The sequence below is a fragment of the Pan troglodytes genome, chromosome 5, assembly GCF_028858775.2.
Source record: "Pan troglodytes isolate AG18354 chromosome 5, NHGRI_mPanTro3-v2.0_pri, whole genome shotgun sequence".
Lineage (NCBI taxonomy): Eukaryota > Metazoa > Chordata > Mammalia > Primates > Hominidae > Pan > Pan troglodytes.
The window spans coordinates 74,669,514-74,688,742 of NC_072403.2; the positions used below are offsets into that span (position 1 = coordinate 74,669,514).

A 19,229-nucleotide genomic window follows, 5' to 3' on the forward strand; every position below is an offset into this window, starting at 1 on the left:
ATGGGATCACATCAAGTTAAAAAGCTTCTGCACAGCAAAGAAATCATTCAGCAAAGAGAAGAAACAACCCACAAAATGGGAGAAAATATTTGCAAACTATACATCGGACAAGGGATTAATATCCAAAATATATGAGGAGCTCAAACAATTCTATAGGAAAGTATCCAATAATCTGCTTTAAAAATGGGCAAATGATCTGAATAGCCACTTCTCAAAAGAAGACATACAGATGGCAAACAAGTGTATAAGAAAGTGCTCAACATCATTGACTATCATAGAAAAATAACTAAAAACTAATGAGATATCATCTCACTCCTGTTAAAATGGCTTTTATCCAAAATACAGGCAATAACAAATGCTGGAGAGAGTGTGGAGAAAAAGTAACCCTCTTACGCTGTTGGTGGGGATGTCAATTAGTACAACCACTATAGAGAAGAGTTTGGAGATTCCTCAAAAAACTAAAAATAGAACTACCCTATTGTATTAGTTTATTCTTGCTATAAGAAATACCCAAGGCTAGGAAATTTATAAAGAAAAGAGATTTAATTGGTTCACAGTTTTGCAGGCTGTACAGGAAGCATAGCAGCTTCTGTTTCTGGGGAGGCCTCAGAAAGCACCCAATCATGACCGAGGGCAAAGGGGGAGCAAGACAGTTCACATGGCTGTAATAGGAGAAAGAGAGAGAAGGGGGAGGTGCCACACACTTTTAAACTACCAGATCTCATGAGAATTCACTATTGCCACAACTGCACCAAGAGGCTAAATCATAAGAAACTGTCCCCATGATCCAATCACCTCCTACCAGGTCCTATTCCAACATTGAGGATTAAAATTCAACAAGAGATTTGGGTAGGGCACACAGATCAAACCATATCACATATGATCCAGTAATCCTACTGCTAGGGATATACTCAAAACAAAGAAAACTAGTATATTAAAGAGATATCTGAACTCACATGTTTACTGCAGCATTGTTAACAATAGTCAAGATTTGGAAGTAACCTGAGTCCATCAACAGACAAATGGATAAGGAAAATGTGGTACATATACCAATAGAGTACTATTCAGCCATTAAAAAGGATGAGATTCAGTCATTTGCAAAAACATGGATGGAGCTAGAGGTCATTATGTTAAGTAAAATAAGCCAGGCACAGAAAGGTGAACTTCACATAGTCTCACTTATTTGTGGGTGCTAAAAATTTGAACAATTGAACTCATGGAGATAGAGAGTAGGATGGTTACCAGAGGCTGAGAAGCGTAGTGGGAGTGGGGGGAAGTGGGGATGGTTAAATGGTTAATGGATACAAAAATATACTTAGATAAAATGAATACGATACAGTATTTGATAGCACAAGAGGGTGACTATAATCAACAGTAATTTATTGTTGTTGTTGTTTTGTTTTATTTCGTTTTGTTTGAGACAGAGTTTCACTCTTGTCATCCAGTCTGGAGTGGAATGACATGATCTCGGCTCACTGCAACCTCTGCCTCCCAGGTTCCAGTGATTCTCCTGCCTCAGCCTCCCAAGTAGCTGGGATTACAGGTGCCCACCACCACACCTGGCTAAGTTTATTGTACATTTTTAAATAATTAAGAATATAATTGGATTGTCTTTAACAGAAAGAAAGGATAAATGCTTGAGGTGATAGGTACTCCATTTATCCTGATGTAATTATTACACATTGTATGCCTGTATCAAAATATCTCATGTATCTCATATGTATAGACACCTACTATGTACTCATAAAAATAAATAATAAAAATAAAAAATAAAAATTTGATAAAATTCCTGCTCATATTGCATTTTTGTCATTGGCATTATTCTGTCAGATATCAAATAATTCTAAATATATTTTGGTTGTGGCCCATAATTAATTATTTTGATAATGATGGAGAAAATGTTTGATGAACACTCTACTGACATTTATTGATTTTATTCTAAGCTTAGGTTATATATAGCAATCCTTAGAGTCAAGATTTGTGGATGACCCATGAATAAAAATCATGTATATGGGAATGCTTATGGTATTTAAATTTCTAGTAAATAATAAATTTTCAGTGACCCCTCTGTTGACATATACCATTTTTATTTTTGTCTACACAAGATGGGGTGAGGATGCTGTCCTTGCTAAAGAAGGAAGTACTGAAGAAAGATGTAGCCAGGTGGCTTAAAAAGCTACTTGGCAGGCAACAGGATCATGCTGGTGTTCTGGACTTATTGGATATTTTATTCTATTCTTTTCTTTTTTTATACAGAGTGTCACACTATAGCCTGGGTTCGAGTGCAATGGTGTGATCTCAGCTCACTGCAACCTCCGCCTCCCAGGTTCAAGCGATTCTCCTGCCTCAGCCTTCTGAGTAGCTGGGATTACAGGTGTCTGCCACCATGCCCGGATAATTTTTTGCATTTTTAGTAGAGATGGAGTTTCACTATGTTGGGCAGGCTGGTCTTGAACTCCTGACCTCGTGATCTGCCCACCTTGGCCTCCCAAAGTGCTGGGATTACAGGCATTGAGCCACTGTGACCAGCCTATATTCTTTTATTTCTTTGCAATGTTCCAGAGAACTTTCTTAAGCATTCATTATGTTTAATAACTTCTGCTTCCAAAGTAGACTGAAATAAACCCTTCTCCCCAAGATGTAGAGAGGCACTTCTTTCTACTGATGACTTATTTCTAGATTCAGAAGGCTAATTGTCAGATTTTTGTAACCTCTGATGCTATGAGGAAAGAACATGAAAGAATCTTAGAGAAAAGCCTATATCATCTTAAATATTCTTCCTCTGATGCTGTGAGGAAAGAACATGAAAGAATCTTACAGAAAAGCCTATATGATCTTAAATATTCTTTACTTTTCAAGGTTACTCACTCTCCCAACAAATTTTCTATCCTCGTTCAGTTTCTGTTCAGTGTATTAAAGCTTGGAGGCAGGAGCAGAAAGACATTGTGATGGTTAATTCTATGTGTCTATGTGACTCGACCACGAGGTGCCCAGATATTTGGGGAAATATTCTCAGTGTGTCTATGAGGGTGTTTCTGGATGAGATTAATGTTTAAATTGCAGACTGAATAAAGAAGATTGCTTCCTTCCTATGTGAGTGGGCCCCATTCAATCTGTTAAAGGCCTGATAGAACAAAATGTTGAGTAATGGAAATTTACTTTCTGCCTGACCAACTTCCAGTTAAGACCATGGTCTTCTCTTGCCTTCAGACTCAAATGGGAACTTACATTGTTGACACTCCTTCTCTGGCCTCCAGTTTGCCAACTGCAGATCTTGGGACTTCTCAGCCTCTTTGACTTCATATATATATATATATATATATATATATATGCACACACATATACATATAATTATATATTTATATATGGAAATATGTAAAAATTATTTATAAAGATTACATATAAAATTATATATAATAATATATAAAATTATATATATGTTCATGTGTACATACATATATGTGTATATATACATATTTCTGTTTCTCTGGAGAATCCTGATAATACAGACATATGGGAGCAGGGGAAAACCTGGCCACTGGAGAGATGGTGTAGCACAAGCAAAGTTAATGCAGAGAAGGTGTAAGAGCAAAGAATAAGAGAGCAGAAACAAGTGTCTTAAAGTCTACTCTTCACATATCAACCTGGAGCTTTCCCACATGTAGAACACACAAATCTGAAAATCAACCCAGCTGGGCTAATAAACCTTGCAAAGGCTATTGCAGAGCAGCTGCAGCTACGGCAAACCAAAAGCTCTAGAAAATATCTCAATAATTCAGTGAATGTTTATTTGGAGAATCATTGATTCAGGAAATTTTCTTTTGTCAAATCTGCTTTGAGTGAATTGGTCATTTTCTGAATTGTGTTTCAATACATCATAATTTGGTGATTTTTCTGCTAATTGGACAGCACTAAAGCAAAATCAGGGTGCTGTTGAGTCAGGAATTAGCTTTGGTGGCCTCTGGAGGGGATCAAGTTGGTTCTATCAATCAGTGGAGAAAAAATAAAAATGTAAAAGTTAGTCAAACATATGAGGAAGAAATAAAATTTAAACAAATAATAAAGAGGTCATTCAAACAGCTACTCTATTACTTTCTTTAAAAGTCAGTTTAACTTTGGGAAGAGTAGCTAGGAATAGGCCTGTGGAGATCAACAGATTCTCTCTCTAGGCAATCCATAAAGAAAAATTCTGTGTGAAAAGTGTATTTTTAGATCTTCAAGAAGATGAAAGTAAGAAATGCACAGCTAGAATTATTTAAATTATAGAGCTAAAGCTTTGGTTTGTATACTTACCTGAATGAGAAAGCAGTAAATCATTTTCATATTTATCTCTTATACATCTCTATAATTCTAAGAAGAGTCAAACTAAAATGTATATTGAGGTCATCTGAAATTGAATTGTTATACAAAAGGAATATCTTAGCACCTTATTTGTAATTATTTTACTGTTACTGATATTTTGTGATTTTGCTTATTTTATGCTTATTTCTCTGGAAATAAATTATTTTCTTTTTACTCTGACTTAGTTTTGTTTCTACATTATTAACATTTCTTTGGACTTTTGAAGACTATGAATTATTATGAGATTAATAATTTTTTTTAAAAAATGATAAATGAAGAAATCTCATTGAGGTATTATTTGTATTTTTGTTATGTTATGTCTTATTATTAAATGTCAGATAGAGCATATACATTGATCCATAGTTTTATTAATACAAAAGCTTGGATCATCAAGAGATACATATGAATTAATAACACTGACAAAGAGTCAATTCAGAAAATAATTAAACACATTGTCTCCTGTCCTGTCTTTTGTGACTGAAGTGTTTATTATTATTATTTTTTCTTAGTTTTCAGTGATAGCTTTTCAGTCAAGTTCATCCCTTCCTTGAAATCAACAGTTCTCATCTGATTTTAAGACTTTATATTGACTTCACATTATTATATGTCAGTGAAGTACCTGGGGAATGTAACACTCTCCCAATGATAGTGTCCTGTCAATTTCTTTTCACATTCTTTTGTTTCCAGGGTATAATATTAGGTATAGACTTTATTAAAGAAAGGATTTTGTAGGTCTCAAAATCCTAGTAAAGTCATATTTTTTGTGAATATGGTATTTCAAACACTAGTGTCAAAACTTTTATTATTTTCTTCTTCCCCATTATCTGCTCACTTTCTCTAGTATTTTGTTATCTTCATTCCTTTAAAACAAAATGGTATAATCTAGAAGATACGAAAAGCTATGATTCCATGAGTGGGGTTCAAAGGATGAGCTAATGTCTAAAATTGTACATGTTATTGTGTGTGAATATCCGGTTATGAACAGCATTTTTTTTGGAGAAGGAGCCTATAACTTTTATTAGTTTTCAAGGAGTACATGGTCAAAGACAATTTTTAAAACTCTATAGATTTAAAATTATTTCAGAAATATTTAAATAATTTACCTCAAAATTTAATAATTTAATAGTGTATTATTTTACCATACTGTCTAAAATGTAATGGAAATTGAACTTCTAATTTTCTCCCATTTTAAGGGGTTTCTTTCTTTCTTTAAGTTTTGGAGTACTTAAAAGTACTTCAAGCCAAATAAATTACCACTAGTCATGTATACGTTCAAGCAAATATCATCCACAGACAAATATCAATGGGATCCTCTTGAATTTGGTTGTTCTTTCATGTAAACTTTGTTTCACATATATCTTTTTGAATTTCATATGCATTTGATACAAGCATGTAGTAGATTCTTATAATTTTATGTTGTTTCAGCATTCATTTTGAAAACAGGTTTGTCTTTGTTGTACCTCAAGCAGAGCTCAGTCTCTCTTGACACAGTTTTTAGTTCTATGCCTCACCCAAATATCTCAAGCCAGTGGGCAGACATAAGAACTTACAAGTATCTCTCCGGTCTAGTTGACTGGGCTCCTTGCTTTCCCACAGCTTCCTTTAAGCTGACCATTCAGGCATTTGCCTAGACTCTTCAAGTGACCCACACTCTGTTCCCTTCTCTATACTGCCAATTGCCACATGCTCTACTCTCTCCCTACTGACTCCTCATTCCTGCCTCATATGACCTAGATACCAAGTACTGCCTTCCTGACTCACTGGACCCTCCTTGCCCAGAATCTGAAAGTAAAATCTTTGAACTTGTTTCCTATTGTGCTGGTGCATCGAATCTGTGGCATCCATCTAAAGAACTAGGGGATGCCCCAGGCTGAGATATCGCCAGGATGCTAGGAGTAACACAGCATCAGGCTCTCAGCTTCAGAGCAATGGTCAGGCAGACATAAGCTGAACATGGGTCAGACAAGAGCCACAAGGGCATCTGCCAGGATAAACAAGTTTGCCATGTGAGGGGTCCCCTGGTCATGGGTTGTATAACTGCATGTTAGGCTGGGTGGCAGATCAAAGCAGTACCCTGTGAAAGGCACACTGTAAGCACTCACATCGAGTCTCTTTTCATTTTCCTTAGGGAAGGGTTGCTAGCTGCTTGGATACCAGAACCCCAATTTAGCTGGGGGCTCACAAAACAAAGTATTACTGGATGATTCATGAAAGCTGTTACAAAAAATTTTTACACAAATGTTGTGGTTATTATTTTAGACAAATTATGCCTGAGAGAGAAGCTTATCTGTACATGTTTATCTATATGAGAACTGATTTCTCTAAAATCAAGTGCATTTTACTGTCTTTCCTATAAATAAGAAAATGTACATTTTCCCATAGGACATAGTAATAAAACTGATAAGCTCTAACCACACGCTGGACTAGGGCTTCCTAACTCTGGGGAACAGACAGCCTATCTGTGAGTGCTGGATTCAGAATAGGTATCTTTCATATAGAATGACAACCAAGCCCCCAAAAATCCAAGTCATAAAACTCTAATATAAAAACTCCAAGTCCAAAGTATTTTAAGCTTTAGAAAGCCTTTTCAAGAGATAACCTGTTGGAAGAGACAATATGCATGTTCATTGTCTGTAATTTTGACACTAATTTAAAACATTAAAGGCTGCAATGTTGTAAATGATATACACATTCATTTCAAATTTTCACCGTACTTGATATTATGAAATGAGTAAGATATAATCCTCAGTGAACTGTTCTACCCAAACTTACCTTAGTTTGTAAACACAAAGACGTTATCAAGCTTTCAAGGAAAATAAATATTTGATATTTTCTTTCAGAATGCTATATTCTACTCCTTATAGGTTCCAAATCTTCTTTTCAATTATTAGATATGATATTTTGAAATAATTCTGGAAAAGGAGAAGGAATAGTCATTTATCCATGTATTCACTTTTTGTTTGTCAATCTCTACTACAATATTGGCCATAGACACTGAAGAATTTTAGGAGGAAGTAGGGGAGAGTGTGATGTGGCAGGATGGGGAATGAAAGAATGTGCCATAAATGTTTTGAATTACATGAGCCAGAACTCACTTTTAGCTGCAAGAGTAATAAATGTCACTAGAACATGCTGTATACCATCCTGCATTTCAATACACATTCTCCTTATTTTTGAGTGATTATCTAACTTTTTACCAACTTTCATTTATTTAACAACTAATATTACCTCAGGATTGAATGGATATATTAGACAAAACAGCAAGTTAAAATTACAATGCAAAGTAACAAATACCAAAATTTATTCTAGATTTAAAAATTTTCCATTTTATTAGATTTTAAGTGATCAATATCAGGACTATTATATGATAAGATATTCCATTAAAATTCTATTAGCTGAAGTTTTTAAAGGAGAAAGATACCCCAATATTTGAAGATTGATTTTTAAAGAAAATAGTGAGACTGATATTTGATTATTTGATTATGAATGTTTTATATATACTTTTAGCATATGTATTAACCTTAATGGATATAATAAACAGCAATTACATATTTATAGTTCCTTTGAAAAATTAATTGCAGTTTTCTTTCAGTATTTGTTACTAATTGGATAACAGCAGAAAAAAGCTAATTAAAAGTGCATATAAGAAGTATTTTCAGAAATAGTAATGGAATATAACCAATCTTGCTGTCCAAAGAAAGCAAATACAAATAATATAAAAGTGTATAAAATCATGTTCAAAAATGGTATTCATTATAATCCAAGAAATAAAATAAATATCCATGAGTAAATAAATAAGTGGTGGAGAAGGGACAACTCTTCTTTACAGAAAAAAATTCAATACATGAATGTGTAAGTATTGAGAGAAATAGATCAGGATTGTAGAATTACAGCAATAATTGCAATAGGCAAGATCCACTGATGACTTCTAAAATTACTGACTAAAATTCTAAAGAGAAACAAAATATTTGCATAACCTACAGCATACATTCGGATATAGTCTGTAATTACTATGGCGATTTTAACATACGTGCAAACTTCTCAGATTATTCTCCCTCCAAGAGATGGAGCTGAAGTCCCTTCCTGAGTGTGGGTTGAATATAGAAATTCACCTCTAATGAATTGAGTATGAAAAGGGGAAAGTAGTAAATTTACACTGCAGAACATTGGTAGATACTGCCATAATCAAGTGATCAAGATCGGCATCACCTGTAATAACACATATTGACATCACGTGTCCTCAATATGTGATGAGGACGGCATATCACCTCTCTAATATCCTTCCTCCAAATCCTTATCTTCTGTGTAATCATGAGAAATTCAAAGAAACTCAATTTAAGGAACAATCTAAAAACCACCTGAACATTATTGAAAAATGTTTCCTCATGAAATGTAAGGTAAGACTGAGTAACTCTTACCAACCGAAGGAAACTAAGGAGACATGACAACTAAATGCAGTGCAGAATCCTGGCTTGAATCCTGGAAATATCCATTAGTGAAAAACTGGTAAATCTGAATAAACTCCGCAGTTCAGTTGATAGAATTGTACCAATGTTACTTTCTTCATTTCGCTTATTATAGTTATATATATTATTATAGTTATGTAAAATTTTAACATTAAGGAAAGCTGAGTGAAACATATTTGAAACTCTCTTACCATTTCTAGTATTCTGTAACTTTAACATTATTTTAAAATAAAGAAGTTTTAAAAAGAATATTCAGAATCATTGTTTTATTAAACATTCTTAAAAATTTAAATTCTGTAGTATCACTACAATTCTTGTATCACCTGACAACTAAGATATCCCTGCTATATTTTCCTATATCCTGCCTGATGTCCTCCATTACATGTTTCTGTAATCATCTGTTATATGTCTTCTGCATGGTGGTATACGGCGTCAGGAACAATTCCTGATTCACAAAGACCTCATCATTTATATAATAAATTTATGTGAAATCCATTCCCAAATATTTAGAAGGAGTTCATGTTGGGTTTATTGCATTTAATGGCGTACTCAATATTGAATTTATTTGATTCAGAGCAATAAGAAGAAAACTATTTCAAAATCAAAATGACATCATTAGTGTACTAAATTGATTCAAATTAATTCTGTATATAGTATTTCATACACAAAATAATTTGAGAAAGGAGTTTTTATAATTTAATATAAGGTAAGATCTTTAATTTTTCATAATCTCAAATAATTGTATTGAAATACGTTATAAGCTATACATCACAAACAATATTTTAACAGAAAAATAAATTTTTATACATGTACATTTTTTCCAATTTGAAAAAAACTAATTAAAGTCTTCCAATATCAATCTCTAATCCTCTGGGCACCTCTAACAACTCATTATACTGTAACACAGGAACAATACAGTCATTTTAATTATTTCTAAACCTACTGAATACTTTTACGATTATTTTAAAATAAGCCACCTGACAGTGTTCCAATTGTCCTGAGAAATGAAGGTTCATTAGTTTGAGTGAATGAATTGTTTAATAGTGTACTGATTCTTGCCTCACAGGGAATCTGAGGAAGTAGATATGGAAATTTCCACATAGATTCCTGTATTATTCATAAAAAATATATGTAGTTTTACCAAAATGTATGAGTTTAAGTTTTTACAAATATTAAATAATAAATTTCAATATTATCTATGCCTTTCAGAAATTTGATTTATATGTTTTTAAGTACAAATAATATCTCAGTAATTTCTTCCAGAGTTTTCTATGTTCTAAGGACTATACTTCCTTCATGTATTACTGTGTTATTTGAATGGATTGTTTCTGATATATATGTTGATATTTGTAATAGAAATAGACATCCATGCAATGTAATGAATTGGTTTTTAAAAAGAAAATGCTTCATTTTAATTTGTGTAAAAATAAAGAGAAAAGAATTTGTTAGAAGCAAAGTGATATTAAGATTTCCAGTACTTGTGAAACATAAGATAGTGATGATGATCATGATGATGGCTTTGAAGAACATGATAGTAACAAAGCTAACCTTTGACTTCTACACTGTGAGCTTTACAACTCATATGAGGAGAAGGATTGCTTCTATCCCTATTTCACGAATGAAGGAGAGAAAAATGCAGTAAATTTTCTGAATTCAGAAGACAAAGATTGAAAGCTATCCTGGGATTTGATTCCACAAGTTTGCCTAGTAGGTCTGGGGTAGTTTCAAACGTGTGTATTTTATACCACACCCTGTTTTTGTTTTTTACAGTATTTATCTTAGATAATGCTGATGTACTCTTCTAACATAGAGTACATATTCAATAAATATTTACTGTTGAGCTATTGATATGTTTTGGACATTGATATGTCAAAAAGCCATCTTGACTTTTGGAATTATTAACTTTATGACATTATCGATTATGATAATTGGAGCAAGTGATACATGGGATTGTTGAAAGGGGATTCTTGATGAGATATACAACTCTCAGTGCTAGGGGTTGTTGTTAAGTCTGCAGAAATGAGTTCAATACATCATCCCATGGCTGAAACACTCATTCAGTAATATTTTCAGGCTGAAAAATATTCTGTATGACAATACTCTAAAGATTATAAAAACAGGGTAGAGTCATGAATTTAAACATTTTCATTGCTAGAATTAATTGCTATTGTATTATGTTGAGGCCTTTACTTTCTTCTTAATGAAAGAAAATGTTAATTAATATATGTTGTATATAAAGAGTTGAGTAAGAACTTTTGCAAATTGTATCCATTTTCAGGGAAAGAGATTTAATTTTTATTGTATTACCTGTGGCCTGGTAAAGTTGTAGCAGTAACACTGTATCCCACCCTGGGTTAGCTGCCCTGGTGTTTTCTAAAGATAACTAGAATTTTTGTATCTTTGAAAACTGGTTCCTGGTCAAATATCTTTGAAAAGTATACCCAGTAAACTTTCTAGATACTATCATCAGCTAATTGAATTTAAATGGCTATTCTCTTATTCCCTTAACAAGCTTTCCCAGTATATTTCCTTCTTGGACTTTCATAGAATGTAGCAACTTACAGGGAAAGAAAAAAGAACTGCATAACTTTAAAGCATAATAATACTAATAAAACAAACTTTAATAAGTATGATGAGGAGTCTTTGTATAGAAAGAAACAAAGTTGTGGGTGTCATAGTAGAGGCTACTTGTTAGAAAGCAAAGATTCAAAAAAAAAATAGGTAGTAGCAAACTTGTAAGAGCAAGACCATAAATTCTGATCCATCGTTTCTTTATCAAATATTACAATCAGTTTATCTGCCCTAACAGTCTTCCGTAATTCTGCTTGCATCTCTCTCCTCAGAAACAAAGTCTAGGAGAAAGGCAGAGCAGAGTAAGTTCAATTCCCCTAAAAGCCATTACAAAACGATGAGGCAGCATGATTCAGTGGAGAGGGTACAGGTTTCAGAATCAGATATACCACTCTCTGGATCCTAACTGAAGTCATTGCCTTGAACAATATTCTTGACTGTAAGCTTCAGAACAATATTGCAAACCATTCTAATCACCTGAACATACACATATACATTAAGTTGAGGGCAAATTTATGAAAGAACACTGGAGTTTTTCAAAGAAATATAAAATATTGATCAGTAGCAAATCAAGAAGTGAAGAAAAAAGGCAGATGCAATTCTATAACCTTTATTTATCTATCTAACATTGATCTAACTTAGTTTATATTAGTTCTCTGTGTGTCTCACAAATTGTAGAGCAAGAAAATATGATTGGTTACACCTATATTTAAACTTACCTATTCATCTGCAGTTAGGTCAATAAAATTTAAAATTTGTGTCACATTAAATGCATAAATGGCTTCTGGAATTCTTTTAAAAAGAAGTGCATAGTCTTTGCAAACCCTTTAATAGTGGTCCACTGCATTTGATTTATTAGCTGCTCAGCAAACAAGTTTATTCTCATCTATATAAATGTCCAAACATGACCCAATTTAATATGATCTAACTATTTCAACTATTACATTATTTCAGTAGTGACTATCAATTTGTTCATGCCTCTCTCTATGACCCTTTTTATAGTTCATTCAGGCTGCAATGACAGAACACCACAAACCAAATGGATTACAAACAACAGAAATTTGTTTCTCATAGTAATGGAGTTGAGGAAGTCTCAAGAACAAGATGCTGGCAGATTTGGAGTCTTTGTGGACCATTTTCTGGTATACTGATGGCTGTCTTTTCTTTGTGTCCTCACACAAGGAAGGAGTAAATGAGCTTTCTGAGATTACTTTTGTAAAGGGCACTAATCCCATTAATAAAAGCCCTCATGACCCAATCTACTCCCAAAGGCCTCACTCCCCCTAGTACCTCATACTGGGAATTAGGTTTCAACATATGCATTTGGGGTGGGACGTGTTTACTCAATAGAGCTTCTATATAATATGACTTTGACTGACTTTCCATTTAAAGAGAAGTCTGATTCTTCATCACCACTGGTCTTCAAAGGCCAATGCCATTCTTCATGTTTACATTGGGCTGTTTATGTTGGCTGTCAGCTGAGAGTTCAGCTGGTGTTGTCTATGGCAGCACCTAGGTATGTCCTCTCCAGCATGGATGTTTCAGAGTCATTCTTCATGGCATTGGCCTTTGTCTTGATTTTGGCAATGAGAGATAGCAAATATGATGCACACAGGGACTTGAAATGTTCCTTTGCACTGGTACTTGGCTTCTGTTGATAATGAAAACTCTTCATTCATCACATGAACAAGACTGGGCTAGAAGAATGAGAGGGGCCCTTAGTCTTCTCAGACATTACAGCTCCTAACCTCCACAGACATTGAGGTACCTTAGACCCTCCAGCTTCAGCTGACCTGGACCAGAACTGAAAAACTGCCAGAACAATATACAGAATCATGAAGAAATAATAAATTTGTATGCTTTAACTTGCTTAAAGTTAGAATATCTTGTTTTGCAGGATAAGTTAACTGATACAGAAATTGGAAGTTGGGTACAACATAACCAAAAATTCTAAAACATAATGGCATATGATTTGACATGGTGGCTTGAACAGGATGAAAAAACAAAGTGGAAACTCTAAGAAGACTGAAAAATGATGAGAACTTTGTTAGTAAACATGAAAAAGTAGTGAGGAAACATCTAAACAGGCTTAAAATATGGTGTCTCATATGAAATAGCAAAACAATTAGAAAATTGTACCCTATTGGTAACATGGAAGATGGAAAAAATCTAATGGATGTGTAGACATTGTTAAGGCTATTTCTCAGCAAAATATTGAAACATTGTATGGGAAGAAAGACATGAGTGGAAGAAAACAGTCTGCAAGCAGAATTTAGAGGAAATATAGAAGATCCAGAGTTTGTCTACATGGAGATTAAAAACTTTTTCATCTCCATTCTTTCAAAAGCAAATATCCTTAAAGTAAGAAATTATGAGATAAAATTAAATCAAGGGAGTGGCTATAAGTTCTTTAAAAATATTTTTGAAAGATGTAGTGGGGGTTAACTTGTAGACCTTCTAAACTAGGCAAAAGAGCTTCCAGGAATTTTAAAGACTGTTCCATAGTAACCTGATACATGTACCAAACAAGAGAAAGGCATACCTTGAAAATAACTTATCTACATGGTACTTAAAAAACATATAGGCATAAGATATTTGGAAGACAGAAAAATGAATGGTAGAGAAGACAGTTAATCGACAAATGATAGATAGAGCTATAAAAATTCCAATTTTAAAGGGGAAATAAGTAAAATAGAAGGCAGATGATGATTACATATTAGGATAATTCTGGAGCATGTTATGGTAAGGCTATGTTCCAGTTACCTTTTGCTAGATTGCAAATTACATTAAAGCTTAGATGTTTAAAACGAGCATCTTATTTTGTTCATCATTTTGTGGGACAAGGATTTAGTGAGATTGACTGGAAGTTCTCAAAGTCTCTTACACAATTTAAAGTCAGATGTCAGCTATGGTGAAAATTCAACAGGTTAGGGCATCCAAGATGGCTCTCACACTTGCCTGACTGTTTATATTGGCTGTCAGCTGAGAGCTCAGCTGGTGCTATTTACAGAAGCACCGGAAGCACCGAGGTATGGCCTCTCCAGTATGGACATTTCAGAGCCATCAGACTTGTTACCTGGAGACTGCATTTCTAAGAAGAGTGCTTCAAGAGAAATAGAGAAAAGATGAATGGCTTTTTCTGGTCTGAACTCAATATAAATTTCTTCAGACATCAGAGTGTGAGTTCTTGTGGTATGGGTTGCTAATCATGATGAGGTGAAAATAAATTATTCCAGGTCAGGAGTGCTATTCTTTATAAACCCCATAGAAGCAATTGACCATACATTTTTGGGTCTATTCCTGGACTCTCAATTCTGCTCTGCTGGTTATTAATCTAATCTTTATGTAAATATCACAGTCTTAATTAGTGTAGTTTTATTGAAACTAAGTTTTCTTGGAATTAGAAAGCATAAGTCATTTAAATTTGTTGTTCATTTTCAAAGTTGTTTTGGTATTCTTAGTCCTTGCATTTCCATATCAATATTTGAATCAGCTTGTCAATTTCTACAAAAAAAAACTGCTGAAACTTATTTTCTTTATTTGACTACATTAAAACTTTATTCAACAAAATACCGTAAAGTAAAAAGAAAAGTCACAAGATAGACTAGAAGATATTTGCAACATATAAAACTGACAAAAGATTTATGTCTAGAATAAAAGAACTCCTAAAAATTATTCAGAGAAAGAGAAATAATTCAATACAAAGGTGGGCACAGGATATGAACAGGTTCTTCACAATAGAATGTCCATTAGAATGAAGGATTTAATGAGTAATTGTGGAAAATGCAAACTAAACTCATAATAAAACACCATTCCATACTCACGTAATTCACAAAAACTCACATTTACTTTGAAGATAAATTTGGCAATGTCTATAAGGCTAAATGTGTTTATTCTGTGATACACATCTTAAGTAACTAATGCAGTGAGCCCAATGCAGAAGAATGTTCCACTACAGTGTTGTAATACAGAAACTGGCAACAACTTCATGCCTTCAACTGGAGAACTGATGAATTAAGATAGTTCGCGTAATTGAATACTGCTACACAGTACTAAAATTAATGAATGAAAGCTTCACATATAATTATACAATAATGAGTGAAAAAAGAAAAGCTGTAGAATGAGAAAGTATAAGGCTTAAAAATATATAAAACAGTACTAAAGAGTAGATGGTTTAGGTTATACACAGTGAAAGTACAACAACACAGGAATGACAAACATCAAATTTTGGATAATTGTTACCTCTGGAGGGGAGGAATGGCAATGTGATGTGGAAGTGGCAAAATATTAAGATTTGACAAAAGTAGGTGCTGAGAACTTGGATATTCAGTATGTAATTCACTATACTAGAAATAGTACAGCCACAACCAACACACACATACACCTATTTAAGTCCAGAATGCTGTTTCAATAATACATTTTAGTGCCCCCTGAGGGGCAGATGCCATACTAGGAATTTGGGGTACAGGCACGAACAAGGCACAGTACCTCCCTTCAAGATAATATCACAGAAGCAGACTTGGCTCCTGATTAACTTTGTCACTGATGGCTAGGATCTGTTCTTTAATCAACGGGACTGAGACCCTTAAAAGTTCAACGAATGTTTCTGAGGTTTCAGACACCCACCACTGCCCGCTTCCTTTACATTTCCCTTACAGAATGAAGATAATGGGCGGACAAACCATGACAATGATTACAGCATAAAACAAAGACAATTTCTACACAAATGTAGAAATTACTTTTATTATGTTAAAATATTCCTTAATAAGCTAGCAATTATTTATGTGGAGGAGCGTCCAGAAAACAGATCCATGACTGAATTATCCTTGTCGTTGATTATAGAGATTCATGAATTACACACATAACACTATTCTCTGGGGTAGCTGCGAAGCTCTACGAGGCTGTGAGTTTGGAGGCGCTTCTCCCTGCCTGTTAAGCTGTTCCCATCACATCACGACAGGTTGGACATTATTTTTCTCTTTTGAATTAAATCTTTACAACAGTTCGAATGCTCTTTCCAGAATGCATCAGTTGAAAGGCTTTGTTAATTTCATCAAAAGACAGATTGTGAGTCACAAATTCATCAACTTTTATTTTTTGGACATATATTCAGACACCAACTTTGGGACACTTTCTACACTCTTCCATCCTCCAAAGGCAGTTCCTTTCCATGTGCGACCTGTTACCAGCTGGAATGGACGAGTGGCAATTTCTTCACCTGAAGCAGCTACTCCAACCACCACGCTGATTCCCCAGCCCTTGTGATAAGCCTCAAGTGCTGCTCTCATGACCTTCACATTACCAATACATTCAAAGGAATAGTCCACTCCTCCATCAGTCATTTCAATGAGCCCTTCCTGGATGGGTTTACTAAAACCCTGAGGGTTAATACATTCAGTGGCTCCAAACTCTTTGGCCCTTGCAAATTTATCTTTATTGATGTCCACACCAATGGTCCGGGATGCACCAGCCACTTTACAGCCCATGATAACTGCCAATCCAACTCCTCCCAGACCAAAGACGGCACAAACAGAGCCAGGCTCCACCTTGGCAGTGTTCACAGCAGCACCATCACCAGCTGAAATGCCACAACCTAGAAGGCAGAGTTTATCCAAAGGTGCTAAAGGATCTATTTTAGCAACAGAGATATCAGCTACAACTGTGTATTCAGAAAATGTGCTGGTTCCCATGTAATGCAAAATTGTCTTTCCTTTGCAAGTAAATCTGCTGGTACCATCTGGCATTAAATCTTTCCCTTGAGTGACTCTTATCTTCTGGCAAAGGTTAGTTTTAGGATTTAGACAAAATTTGCATTCTCCATACTGTGGGATGTAAAGTGGGATGACAGTGTCACCCGCCTTCAGCTTAGTATCTCCCTCGCCAACACTTTCCTCAATTCCAGCACCTTCATGTCCCAAGATCACTGGAAAACAACCCTCAGGATCAGCTCCCCTCAGGGTATAGGCGTCGGTGTGGCAAACCGCAGTGGCAATGATCTGGATTCGAACTTCATGAGCCTTTGGGGGTGCCACCTCTATCTCCTCTATGGAGAGAGGCTTTCCAGCCTCCCAAGCAACTGCAGCCTTGCACTTCATAACCTGGTTCGCCATGTCCACGGATTCTGAAACTTATTTTCAGATTGTGTTGAATACAGAGACCAATTTTCAGAGAACTGAATTCTTAACATTATTGAATCTCCCAAACAATAAACACAGTATCTATCCCCATATATTTAAATCATTTAACATTAGTTTCAGCAATATTCTAGTGTTTCAGTACACAGAGAATGCACATCTTTCCTCAGATTTGTCCCTAATTATTTGAATGCTTTATAATACCATACATTTAAAATTTTCAATTTGATTCTTAATTTCTAACGTATAGAAATACAATTGAATTTTCATATTGACCCAATTGACTGCAACTTTGCAAAACGCAATCGTTTTAATAACTTTTTTGTAGATTCCATAGGACTTTCTACATATGTAGATGATCATCAGTATACCTCCTACAAAATGTGGAGGCACAGAAAAGTAGGACAATATTAATAAATTCATATATTTTAAAATCTCGATTTGTTTCGGCTCTTCACTTTGTCTGGACCTTGCTCAGAAGATCACAGATTGCCCGGTGAATTTTACGATCTATAAACTATACCATTAGTATAGTGCCTCATGGTTTCTCTGTCTCTCTCTCTCTCCTACTGAGACAGCCAGGTGGGAAGAGGTTCCCAGAGAAACCCCAACCAGCCTGCGCCCTGGGAAGAGTTCACATAGGGGTGGAGCCACAGAACTTTACATCCTTTGCAGTGGGGAGGATCCCGGCCCCTCCTTTTCTTGGGTGGAACTTGGAATTCAATCTGTGAGGCTCGAAACCCACTGGCAGAGAAACACATACTCTGGCTTTAGTAACAGTCTCTGTTTCCTCTTTTCTTCCTTTTCACCCAATAAAACCCTGCCTTACCCTTCAAATTGTCTGCAAGCCTAATTTCTCGTGGCCGTGTGACAAGGACCCTGTCTTTAGCTGAACTACAGAAAAGTCCTGGAATGCTACCACCTGTTTTTCTCAGAGAAGAAAAATCACAGTCATGGTGACTTGCTTTCCTTTTATTTAGATAATTTCAACATAGGCCATTTTTTGGTTCCAACTATTTCTCTTTAGTAGCATTTTTTCAAAGTGTGATGCAAGGATTCCAGTGAGTCCTCAAAACCTATTCTGTGGGTCTGTGAGATCAGATATCTTCGTAATACTAAGATGTTCTCTTTTTTTTTGTTTCTGTCTGTCACAGATCTATAGTGCAGTTTTCCACTGGACACTTAAAGTGATTTTACACCAGATTGAATGCTTTCTCAGATATGAAGATCCAGCAGTCTTCTATTAAGTTGTATATTAAAGTAATTTGAGAATATGTAAAACAAGGGCAGTTCTCCCTATAACATTTTTTGTTGTTGTTTGGAAAATATTATTTTTTATCAAGATCATGTTACTTTTGTTAATAGATAGATTATTGTTATTTTAAAATGAATTCATTTATAATTATTTTTAAACATTCTGATTTAATTTATTTTATGGTAACTATCCATAGATATAACCAGTGGTGTGCTGGAACTAGCTTTCCTGGGCTTGTGAGAGCTAATTGTGCACATGTCTTTCCAATTGTTTGTTCAGTGATATCACATTGGTAGTCTGACATTGAAAATGTAGAAGTATTGACATCACAACAATCAGTAAATACAGCAAATAAGGTTTGTTCACCCATTTCTTCCCCGAGAGCCTGTTGTTAAATATTTATCACATTACTGGATAAAACCCTCCTGATCAAAATGTCTTTCGATTCCTTGGAACAAAAAA

General features: G+C 34.7%; 1 protein-coding gene across 1 annotated transcript; it reads right to left on the reverse strand.

Moving 5' to 3' along the window:
* Positions 1-16,426: 16,426 nt before the first annotated feature.
* On the reverse strand, positions 16,427-17,496 carry LOC129144434 (alcohol dehydrogenase class-3-like). Its single transcript, XM_054687014.2, has one exon. It carries the CDS (start codon positions 17,486-17,488, stop codon positions 16,469-16,471), a length of 1,020 nt encoding a protein of 339 aa, XP_054542989.1. The 5' UTR covers positions 17,489-17,496; the 3' UTR covers positions 16,427-16,468.
* Between the last annotated feature and the right edge of the window lie 1,733 nt (positions 17,497-19,229).

What these genes read in the sequence shown, in the direction of transcription:
- LOC129144434 (XM_054687014.2), bottom strand. Translation starts at nt 17,488, where the DNA reads ATGGCGAACCAGGTTATGAAGTGCAAGGCTGCAGTTGCTTGGGAGGCT.